The sequence below is a fragment of the Elaeis guineensis genome, chromosome 2 (genome assembly GCF_000442705.2).
Source record: "Elaeis guineensis isolate ETL-2024a chromosome 2, EG11, whole genome shotgun sequence".
Lineage (NCBI taxonomy): Eukaryota > Viridiplantae > Streptophyta > Magnoliopsida > Arecales > Arecaceae > Elaeis > Elaeis guineensis.
The window spans coordinates 108,137,571-108,150,112 of NC_025994.2; the positions used below are offsets into that span (position 1 = coordinate 108,137,571).

The 12,542-nt window shown below is 28.6% G+C and overlaps 1 protein-coding gene and 1 non-coding gene across 3 annotated transcripts; both read right to left on the minus strand.

The window, feature by feature from the left end:
- Nucleotides 1–893: 893 nt before the first annotated feature.
- On the minus strand, nt 894–1,090 carry LOC114913016 (U2 spliceosomal RNA). Its single transcript, XR_003799038.1, has one exon. It is a non-coding gene; the product is annotated as a U2 spliceosomal RNA (small nuclear RNA).
- A 1,331-nt stretch (nt 1,091–2,421) lies between these two features.
- LOC105047805 (paired amphipathic helix protein Sin3-like 2) lies at nt 2,422–7,208 on the minus strand. Of its 2 annotated transcripts, XM_010926893.3 has the most exons (5): nt 7,110–7,193; nt 5,135–5,226; nt 4,874–5,015; nt 2,817–2,894; nt 2,422–2,731 (listed from the first exon to the last, which is right to left on the minus strand). In XM_010926893.3, exons 3-5 carry the CDS (start codon nt 5,012–5,014, stop codon nt 2,531–2,533), a joined length of 420 nt encoding a protein of 139 aa, XP_010925195.1. In that variant the 5' UTR covers nt 5,015; nt 5,135–5,226; nt 7,110–7,193; the 3' UTR covers nt 2,422–2,530. The 2 variants fall into 2 exon arrangements, with proteins under 2 accessions (XP_010925195.1, XP_010925192.1); XM_010926890.4 differs by lacking the exon at nt 5,135–5,226 and having other exon boundaries at nt 7,110–7,208.
- Between the last annotated feature and the right edge of the window lie 5,334 nt (nt 7,209–12,542).

The window sequence follows — 12,542 nt, forward strand, 5'->3', positions numbered from 1 at the left end:
TTCCATCCTAGAATCGAAATCGGAATGGAATTTTTTTCAACCAAACGGTTGGAATAGAAGTCATCCATTTCGACTCCAGATCCTTACTCCCCTCAACTAAGCATCTTCTTTATTTAAAGAGCTATCTTGGTTTCTCGTTCCTGCTCCTCAAAGTCAGCCCTTTTTTCTTTTTCTTTTGTTGGAACAATCTTTTCTTTGCTCTTTATAAATAACCTGTTGAAGAATTTTAACCGGCTAGGCCCATTTTCACCAAATTATGCTGATAAACGTACTGGACCTATAACAATTGAATTACATTCCGAACAAAAAAAAATGCCATTTAATTTATAAGAATGTGGTTAGCTGCTCCATACAAGATGACTTCAAATACTTAAAACTTGAATTGTTGACATAAACTGTGTTTGGGAACATTTAGACAAGGTTGGATGTTTTGGAATTCAAAAAAAAAAAAAATGATAAACTCAGAAAAGATTCAGGAGAAGTAAATCAAACAAATAAATAATATTTCACCAAAAAATAAATTAAATAAATAAAACTATTATGTACAAATATTTTAATGGTGTTGTGTTATTAGAATAATTTAAGAAATTATATTCAATCCGGTCAAGAAAGTGATTAAAGGGAAAAAAAATGATGTTTAAGAATTTCTAAATTTGAGAAAAAAATGGAGACTTTAGGAAATAGAAAAGTAGGCAAGAAGTGCCTTGCGGGAGGAGTTTGGCAACTTTTGGTTAAAACCAAGACATAATCAACAACGGAGAACCAGCGTGACAAAAGGGAAAGAAACCAATCGAAATTAAACCACCTGTTTATAAACACTAAATAACCATTGGTTGATCCCTAGAACCTTCCCTCCTGTGTTAAACCAGAGAAAATTTAAATATTAGTCTTGGTTGGGGTGCGCCAGGCCCGCGCGGCAGTGCAACGCATGGGCGACGCACAAGGGTCCCGATAGCAAGCTACCGTAGCGGACCCTCCCCCACAAAAAATTAATTTAATATCATAGTGGGCCGATGGCCCACGTATCAGATATTAAACTGATAAGAACAGATACTACACTTGATCTTAGCCAAAAGGCCGAGAAAGGTATGATCTCATCGGCCGCACAAGTGCTTCGTTTATTCTAAGCGGTATCCTCCTCCGCACTTCTTCTACCGATGTGGGACTAAAAGACTGGCTCAGCCGACTGGCCGTTCCTATACGTTTGTGAAAGATTGCGACCGTAGGCCCGAGACAAACAACGCACGGCGGCCATCCGATCGTTGAGGACTTGGAGGTGCGACGCTTTTTTTCATCTTTCCTTCTTTCTTCCTTTCTTTTTCTGCTTCTTATTTTTTCTTTTTTTTTGCTCGTTAGGAAAAAAAAAAAACTTCCAAAAGGTTCCAGTTATATCTTTTGTGCAAAAAATAAAAATAAAAATGATTGATCTTCTTTCACAAAATGAACAATTGAATCGTATTATACACAATTTTCAAAACACTCTAATCTTGTTGATCCATCTGCAGATTATGAGGCTGATATCGTGTTTTGAAAATTGCATAAAGCACGGTCCAATGGTTCACCTAGCAAAAGAAGATTAATCATCCCTCCATGCAAAGAAACAATCTGTACATCTATTTTTTATAGATAAATATTATAAAAAAATGATCAACTTTTTCATTGATCAACTTATCCATTTTTTTATGACTAACTTATCCATATTCTCGTACTTTTTAAGATAGATAAGCTACTTTTTCATAGATAATATTTATCCATGAAATGAAAAAAAAAAATTATTTACTTAAGGATAGTTAAATCATTTTTCCCTCGACCTCAAAAATAATTTCTTTAATTCATTCTTAATATACCCTTAACCTTATAATAATATAATATATTATATTATATTATTATATAATAATATTTATATAATATATTATAATATATTATTTATTATAATAATATCTTATAATAATATATTATAATAGTATATTATAAATAATATTTATATAATAAAAGATATTATAAAAAATATGGATGAATCTTAACAATTTATGTAGGAAACTAGAAATGCAAAAGAATATAAGTAATAGATTTTTGAATTATTTTTTAATATATAAAAAAATATGAATAAATTATTTTTTATTTAAATATTGTCTGAAAAATTTTTATCCAAATCAGATCATGTTCACTTTGTTATGTATTGTACATGAACCTAGCCCATAAGGGATGGTGGCAATTGCTTGGTTACCGCCTTGATAGCACATCATGGAGGGGTGGAGCATCGAGCTGAAAAATATTTAGAAACAACTACATTATAAATAATTACAAAAAAAGTCAGTAAAAATCTATTTTTATATATGAATATATCCGAATAATTTTGTATAAAATTTGAGCATCCAACTAATATCCATATGTATCCAAAAAAAAATAGATGCGGATATAGATAGGCAACCATCCAATCTCTCAATATATGATTTTGTGTACAAGTTAAAAACCACTGCCCAGACAATTATACAAGAAGGTTATTTACTATAGCAAAAGAAATAAGATTTTACAACAAGGAAGTTTTGTTTGCATTTTGTTCAATTAGACATCTCAGTGGTTGTTCACAGAAGATAAGATATAAGCTCAAGACAGATAGAGGCAGAAGAAGAAACACAAGCCATGGACCAAAAAATTGTGCTTGGGCCTGTGGCTTGAAACGTTTCAACTCCTCGTGCAAATCATCATGGTTCTGAAATAGCAGCACAAGCTGCAAAAGAAAACAAAAACAGGATGCAACCACAATTTAGGTATGCAAAAATCTAGTTGCATTAAGACAACCATACCCAGCGTACCTGTTGGTAGGTCTCTGGGGACTTGTGCTCCTGACCTAGAATGTCAAGCAATGATAAATATAAATGATAATCACGAGCCTGCACGACCCAATGCAAGACAAAAGAAAAGAATTAGGTGGATTGAGATCCCATCATTAACTTAAGGCAAGAAATGATGTTACAACCATAAATATATTTCTACCATATATTCTACGAAAGGTATATGTGACTGTTTAATTTGAGTGTGATTGCTGGGGTTGCAACATTCTGATTTGAGTCCCTTCCACAATGGAACAATTAAGGAGGAAAGAAAGAGAAAAAGGTCCACTTGATGGCCATTAAAATCTCGCAGCAACCCTCTCCACACACATGAGAACATCTCAGAGATTTATGTCCATAGTTAATAACCAACAGCTAACTGGTCCTTTAAGGTCCTCTAGGATAGAGAAAAGTTATAACCTGCATGTACCTTTTCTGGATCAACCAGACATCAATTTTTTTTTCTATGGATATTACTTTTTCACCTAGAATGGTTGAAGCCAGAAATGCGTAATTTGTAGAGCTCACTGTTTCTTTCATCATTTGAATCCAATGGACTATCATAAACATTAGGTCATGTGGAGATATAAGAATAACAAAATGTTGTAACAGCAGGTGATTGCATTTGTTCTAATATTTCTTAAGATATTATGCATGCTGATGCCTATGGTTGTATGTGTACCAGGATGACATGATTCGTCCAATTCACCCAAAAAATTGGTATAACCCAATCGAACACTTTTTGTAGGAAATGCATCTGATACTTTTGTCAGACATATTAGTTTAATCTAAGTGTATGCTTTCCCCCACAATGTAGCATAGTATATGAGTACCTATTTGGATTTTATCTTTCACAAGCTCATTAATGTTTGAAAGTCAATTCATGCTAATACCAACATGGCATGATATCTGACAGCATCCTTTAAACTGACCATCCAAGTGGATTCATGTGCAAGTTTGGCTGTTTCTTAGGCCAAATAAGCTATTTCAGAATGGAGCTTTATGGAGGAAAAAAATGGAGTAAAAGAGAAGATGAACCTGGATTTTAAAAGATTAAGCTCATGTTGTTTGCATATGATTGATAACTAAAATACATAAATTCCACTGTTGGTCTCAAAACAGTAAGTAAATGTACAAGTTCCAGCAAAGAATAAGCCAGGATAACCAAGAAGTTAAATTCCGGGTTTTATTGAAGTAAAGATGCCATTTAAGATGATCAAGTTAATGAAAAGCTAAAATATATCATCTGCACAGGTCAAACATGCAACTGATAACCTTCCAGCCCCAACTATGAAGAGGTTGGGCTAAACCTGATACTATGAACCTGACGAAACAAATATGAAATTTGTCAACTTCATTAATGGTGGTGGATACTTCCAAATGAGTGAAGCAAGGAACCAATAAAAACAAATAAATCTTTGATTCTTGGTACTTCATCAAGATGCATTCATAAGTAACATGCAATATCATATTCAACTAAAGCCAAATCTCTAACAAACTGGAAGTAGCACCTGTTCAATCAAACCTTAAAATCCACTATTCAATATTCAATTCTACATTAAGTTGTCAATCTAGATTAGCTAGCAAGTTCTGAAAGGATTAGTAAAATGCTACATCAAATATCATTTTCATGACAAACTAACTATTTTTGTGCATTATAACAGAAATATGGGTCAGGTTCAAGTAATACAAAAAGTCTACATTACTTGTCATCAATGTTATCTTGAAAGAATACACCATGCAACATTCCTCAGAGTGATTTCCCTAGGAAGTGCTAATGGTTGTTGGTGCAAGTACTGCAGACCAATGTATAATACCCAAACATGCCAGCCTAATTTGCAACACTTTCATCATTCTACTTTGATCAGGCAACAATGCAAAAAATAGGAAAAAAAAAAGTGCAACTAGGTATTCTTAATCAACCACTTAAGCTGATGTTACTTTTTCTGCTTAATCCCCCATAAGCTTGAATTCATTTAAACTCAGCTGAAACAAGTATAGACTGCTCAGAAGAAGAATTTACCCCAAATGTTTCTTACCTTTACTTTTCTTACAAATTTGAGAGATTCCTCAAATGTGACAGGCTTCCATCTAGACATGAAGGGATTGTAGTCCAAAATAAGACTTGAATGTTGTTCAAATAACACCTTTGCTTTTGACAGAACATTGGTGATAGTCATGCTGCATACATAATGATCTAGAGGTAAGGAAAATATCTGCAAACACTTGAGAATGAAATTTAGAAATAAATTATAATTATATAACTAAAATTCTAGTTTAGAGGCCCTTGGCTTCATAACCTTCAAAGTTCAAACTGTTGATGAATCTATGCCTTTTCAGCCAAAAGCATGCCCTTTATAGCTAGAACATCAATTATTATCCACTGGTATCTCTATAATCGAAATTAAGAATGATTATTTGCTCAGGTTTTGATAATGACATAAAGAAAGAATTAGAGTATCCAGTTTCCCAATCAAATCAGATCAAACCATATATTTCTATTGTGAAAGGAAACATTATATGAAGAAGTAGTATCAAGAGAACCTAAGTCACGAACTGTTTATAAATATACTGCTTGGTCCTGTTACATTGATTTAGTAGTCAAAAGTAGGAATATTTTTGTCAGACCACATAGGGTGAAAAGCAATGGCAGAAGTTCAATCCTTTTTCATTGCTTATGAACCAAAGCCATAATTAATCCTTCCTTTTGTACCAGTTACATGCATCACATGAGCTATATAATAAACATAATAAGCAATCTTAAATATTTCACTTTTTGATGGGATCACAAGTACTGATCATATGCATCTCATGGCCCAAATGAAAGTTTAGTGAAAAGAGATATATCTATAGCAGCTGAAGGGATACAAATTTCATGACAGTTTCTCCTGTTAGTCCGCAATATATAGTAGAAATATTAATAATGAAACAGAGAAGATCAAAGAGAGTACCCTTTCATCTTAACTTCTGAATGAAAAAGTTAAATGAATAAAAAATATACAACTTTTCAAATGAGAAAGTCCATGGATATACTGAGAACTCGCTAAAGATCATATATAGGATCTGGCATGTAGGAGTGTAATCCCTCAAGCCGCAGAACAATGACACTCATTGTAGTAGGAAGCAAAAAATCTATAACTGAGTACCAATTTAGTCAGGATATATCCATTTAAAGTTTACCAGTGTCCAATGAGGAGATATGGTAAAAACACTACAAGGCCATTGAATAGCTAGCTGTTTCAAGGACAGCTAAGATTGCTCCAGGAAGACAAACATATCTTACGGTCATAAGATGTGGTATCTCCTCATTCTTGCTTGCAGGATGAGTCCAGAAGAATCTTTGGATCTAATGCATCTTGTTTAAAAAAGAACAACAAGATGGTTGGTATTTAGAAGCTTGGGTTCCCTATATTTGTAGCTTTCTGAAGGAGATTTTCAGGTTTGTAGATTCTGATAAAATATTGGGTCAAATGTGTTAGTGAAATTCATAATCCTAATTGGTAAGATGATTATGTGTCTCTGTTGTAAGATGGGGAAGAACTCCTTGATCTTCAACAATAATACAGAAGAAAGCATCTTTATCCATCAATTCTTCATTTTCCCGTTCATTTCATTTTTTGCTCTTTCTTGAGTAATTATTCTATTGTTATCTGATCCCATCATATGAATTCCATGAATTTATAAATTACATTCCCTTATCATGAATGTTCACAGGATAATTAGAACATTAGCCAAAACTAGATGGTTCGCAAGAAGAATTCTTCTAAGGCATTCGTAAATCAGATTTACGGGTACCTCCTTCTCATAATTTGCAAGAGAAATAGGGGAAAAAAAAAGGAGCAACTTAAGAATAACATATCCTAAGAATATCTGTAAAGATAGTTCATTCATACTTTCTTATCTCTCGCTTCGTTAAAACAAGGATTAAAACCACTTTCGGGATAAACATCTGGCCATGGTTCCCCCCAAAGTGTAATGAATTTCTTCTAATTTCATTCCAAAAACTAATAAAAATCAACCTTCTTGAACGGATGAATAACGATAAGCAAGAAAAGTAACCAAATACGTATTTTCTCGCATCAACGAAGAAATCGCAAAACATTTCCTACAAACAGCTAAAATCAAGAAATGTAAATCCTTGGAAGAAGGAATCAAGTTCTACCACCGAGAAATCTATCAAAGAACCCGGAAAGAAGAATTAAAGCGAAAAATAAAAAGAAAGAAGAAGAAATGGGAAAAGAATATGAAGAAGAAATGGGAAAAGAATATGCTTACGGATGAGGAGCTGGGACCAGAAGATGCCCAGGTACAGGCGTGGAGAGAGAGAGAGAGAGAGGAAGGAGACAGTGCTACTCCTACCTAAAAAAAAAGGTACCAGTGCTACGACAAGGGGTTTTATAGCTTTGCCTGGGGCTGGCATCCAAGGATTCTGTGGTGAGGTTACCGCGAAGCCAGACTGTCGTGCGGTCCGAAAATTGGCTTCGGATTGGACTGGCTTTGGTTCTCTGTCGGTTACGCACGCTTCAACACCAATGTACTCGTGCTGCCCTAAACTCTAGTTAACGCTTCTCCCCAACCTCAAAAATTTTGGGTTTCACTTTTCAAGGAAAGGTTGCAAGTAATGTGCTACATAGCGGTCGTAGGTATATCGTAAGTGATGTGATACAGTGATAATCAGTACGACCATCAAGAAACTTTACCACCAAAATGATTTGGCATCATGTCTTTTTTGGTCCCTTTGGCCTATCTTTCCTTTACTTTTCGTTCACAGCCATAACATTAGATTTATCTATCATCAAAATAATAATTTAAAATATTTTATTAATATATAATTTTTTATATAATATTTTTATTAATCGATGAACTTATATTTTTATTAATTTTCATCTAATATAATTTTTTTTATCTTAATTAAAAATATGAATATCAAAAAATCTTATTAGAGTATTAGTGAATCAAGTTTCGTAATAAAATCTGAATTTAAATGGTTGAAAAAATAATTTATATTTCTTAATATTTTATATTTAAATATTAAATATTTTTATTTTTTAAAAATTTATATTAATACTATTTACATACTCTAGAAATATACAATCATTCAATGTAAAATAATTAGTACTTAACAATAGCACAACAAACAGCTACCTACATCATGTATAAGACATCAAGTATCATCTTTATCTAGAACTTTATTTTTTATTTAAAATTTTATTTAAAATTATCATCAAGATAGTAATAAATTTTTTAAATTAGTGTCAGTAAAATGATAAAATAATAGTAACAGAATTATCTCGATCGCTTGAAACTTTCCATCCGATTGAAATAAATCTGAACTTTTTTATTTAGCTACTCCAAGCCTCCCACCAAGTTGAGACTCCTGAGAAAAATAAATGAAAAAAGTAAAAAAAATAGAAAAAAAAAAATCAATGAAAACAAAGAAAAAATGAAAAAAATGAAAAGGCAAGATCTTTTTTGCATTGATTTAAAATTTATTTTAGTACAAACGAAATGCTATAAAAACAGTAACATATTGTTAAAATATAATAAAAAATTAATAACCAAAAAAGATAATGAGATTTACAATCTTATCTGGTCAGTGCGATTAATAACTTTATTATGTTGTATTAAACCTCAATTTCATATAAGCAATTCTAATTTTTTCATAAATTTTTTCAAATTTTTTTCTGGCAAAATTTCAATAATGTCCATTTATGAAATTATAATTAAGAGACAACCAATTAGAAATAAATTCTAAATATATTTTAAAATATTTATAGGGATATGAACTAAAATTACTAAAAATATCTTAAAAAATTTTAAAACTTGATATATATTTTTTTAAACCTACCTAACATCATATACATTATATTTTTTTAAAATAATATTTTATTTTGATCTAAAATTCTATTTAAATAGAGTTAAAAAGCTAAATATAATATTAGAAAAAAAACCATCTGAATGATCAAATACTCCATAGTTAAGTGATATGAGCAAACATAATTAAATCAATAAAATCACATAAATATAAAAAAAATTACTTAATTAATTTACTCTAATAATAAATAATATAATATAATAAATTTTAATAAAATAAATAAGACAACACTGTTTGATCTAATAGAATTTAGCGACCGTCCATCATGTCCATTGAAACAAAAAAAAATCTCAAATAAAAATTAATACTAATATTATTTTTATTAGTTTGTATTAAACGTATCTTAAATCTTGCTTATCAAGAGATTTATAATTAAATACCAATAATATAAAATAAATAACAAAATAAGTATAGCTATAAAATATAAAAAAATAATTATAATATCAATCAATATAAAATAAGATGATACTGTAAGTTAAATTTAAAAAATATCCTAACAAAATACCTACAATAAGATAATGAAATTATTCATTATACTATAAAATAAAAAAGAAAATTACAATAACAATCCACATAAAATAAGACAACACTGCTTGATCTAATCCAATAAATTCATTCAAATCTCAAAAAATAATATAAAAAATAATAAAAATATTATTTTTTAAAAAATAAAATAAGATGTTATTATTTTTAAAATTAAAAAATATATTATTATTTTTAAATAATAATACATTAGTATTTTAAAAAATAATACATTATTATTTCACCTAAAAATATGAAAAAAACACTCGATTTACTTACTCTAATAACAAATAATATAATATAATAAAATTTAATAAATTAAAAATTAAAAATTTTATAATTTTTAAAATTATTAATAAACTAATATAGAGTAAAATATAATAAATACCTTCTTAAAGATATCTACTCAATAGATGGATGCAAAACTACAAAATTCTTCCAAAAAAAAAACTTATAACTCACTTTTTTCTAACAAAAGTATATCCATATCATAAATATTATTTTTATTATTGAAAAGTTCATTAAGATAGTAGAAAAATATATAATTTTAAAATTATATTTATACTAATAAATTTTTCTATCATCATTTAATTACCTTCAAGCTATTCAATCCAAAAATTGAATTAATATCAAGATAATAATAAATTTTTTAATTAATAAATAATAAAAAAATAATCTATAAAAAATAATAGATTTTAATAACTTTTATTGAGAGAGGAAAAAAAAGTTATCTTGTTTGCTTAAATCCTTCCATTCGATTGATATGGATCTAAACTTTTCTATTCGGCCACTTCAAGCCTCTCACGTAATTGAGACTTCTATGAATAAAAAAATATAAAAAATAATTTTAAAAATATAAAAAAATAATAAAAATAAAGAAGGTGGAAAAAATTAAAAGGCAAGATTTTTTTTGTATAGATTTAAAATTTTTTTCTACAAATTAAAATCTATAAAAAAAATAACATATTTTTGAAATATAATAAAAAAATTAATAATAAAAAAATGATAATGAGATTCACCATCTTATCTGTTAAGTGCAGTCGATAACTTTATTATGTCGTATCGAACTTCAAATTTGTATATTAAACCTCAACTTCATTATGCTTTATTGAACTTCTCTCCCAGAATCTAGAAGTTGTCAAATTTGCATCAACATCATTTCATTAAGCTGATGAAGGAATACAAAGTATAATGAATGATCAAACAAACTAATAAAAAAAAAAAGATATGCAACTCACCTTTTGTGGCTCAATTCTCTAAGTTTTTTCTAGAGCAAATTGATGAAACGATAAAAAAATAATAATTAGAAAAAGAAAAAGAATAATTAATAAGAAATAATATCACTAACTATATATTGATTTGAGCGAGAGAGTTTGTAACCAAAGCAAGATCAGATAATTATTTTGTTCTCCGTTAGTATCATGTAGTTTTTAGCATTATATGAGAAACCTAATTCGATTTCTCATCAGCTATATAGAAGGATCATTGTTTTAGTAAGAACAGCCTTCCGCTTTTTGTTTTGCAATATCATTTGGGGGGAGGGGCGGTCAGAGAATCCAGACATAGTTGCTAATACGATGCAGTAGCCTTACTGTCCTGAAAAGAAATTTTGAAGTACGGTTGCCACTATGGTGCAGCAGCTTTCCAATGTCCATGAATATGGACAGAGATTGCTGCTAGAATTTAGCGGTTATTCATTATATCTATGAAAAGAAAAAAATCTCAAACAAAAATTAATACTAATATTATTCTTATCAGTCTATATTAAACATGTCTTAAATCTTGTTTACTAAGAGATTTATAATTAAATACCAACAATATAAAATAAATAATAAAATAAATACAGCTATAAAATATAAAAAGATAATTACAATAACAATCAATAGAAAATAAGACGATACAATAAGTTAAATTTAGAGAATAACCTAACAAAGATATCAATGATAAGATAATAAAATTATTTATTATACTATAAAATATATAAAGATAATTATAATAACAATCAATATAAAATAAGATAACATTGTTTGAACTAATCCGATAGATCCATTCAGATCTCGAAATATATTATTTTTAAAAAAATAATAAAAATATTATTTTTAAAAAATAATAAAAATATTATTTTTTTAAAAAAATAAAAATATTATTTTTTAAAAATAAATTATTACATTATTATTTTTAAATTAAAAATAATATGTTATTATTTTTAAATAATAATAAATTAGTATTTTTAAAAAAATATTATTTTTATTTTTATAGTATTTTATTTTTAAAATAATATTTTTTAAAAAATATTATTTTCATCTCTTATCCCTCCCCCACTTTTATTTTTAAAATATTATTTTTTTCTAATTTTTTAAAATACTACTTTATTATTACTTAAAAATAATATTTTAAATTATTATTAATAATAAAATAATCATATTTTTTAAAATATTTCTTTAAAATCTTGTTTTCATCTCTTATCCCTCCCCTACTTTTATTTTTTAAAATATTATTTTTTATTTTTAAAAACACTATCTTATTATTATTATTTAAAAATTATATTTTAAATTATTATTAATAATAAAATAATAATATATTTTTTTCGTCTCCCTCCTCAATTTTTTTTCTTCTCCTTCTCTTCTCTTCCTCCCGCCGTCTCGCCCCGCCCCTTGCCCCCACAATGTGAGGCCCAAAATTTGAAATATCTGATATGAAATAGTAGATTATAGAAACAAATTTCACTTGTTTTTTCATTTATTGCGCCTCTGACCATTCACAAATGAAAAAACACCGTATAATAGATTTTTCTAAAGAAAAAAAATTTAAAAGATAAATTATCATGAGCGAAAATACACATGCTAAAATCAAAACCAATAACAAAGTCCAAAAGACAACAATATGTGCAACATGTCTACAATAATTTTCATGAAAATGACACAACGAACATAATATGATGGGTCCTAAATAAATCTCTTCTCATAGGCAAAGCAAAAGCTAGAGGTCTAATCAAAATCCATCAAAAATAACACCAAAAATACATGATTCATCAAAAACATCTCAGTATGTTTCTTAAACTCTTCACATAGATATCCTCATGATTGAAATCAGATATTAACCAAACACAAACCAATCTTTAGAATAAACTCCGGAAATATCAAAAGTAAAAATCTCAGCTTTCCTATGCAGGACACATTATGATCAGATCCAAACTTTTTAAAAGAAAAAAATTAGATCCTTTAACCAAACCTAAAAGAAGAGGAAAAAAAATCTAACTTTTATAATTCTAAGGGCAAAACTAAGAGACTCCTTGAGCATTAGATCAAACA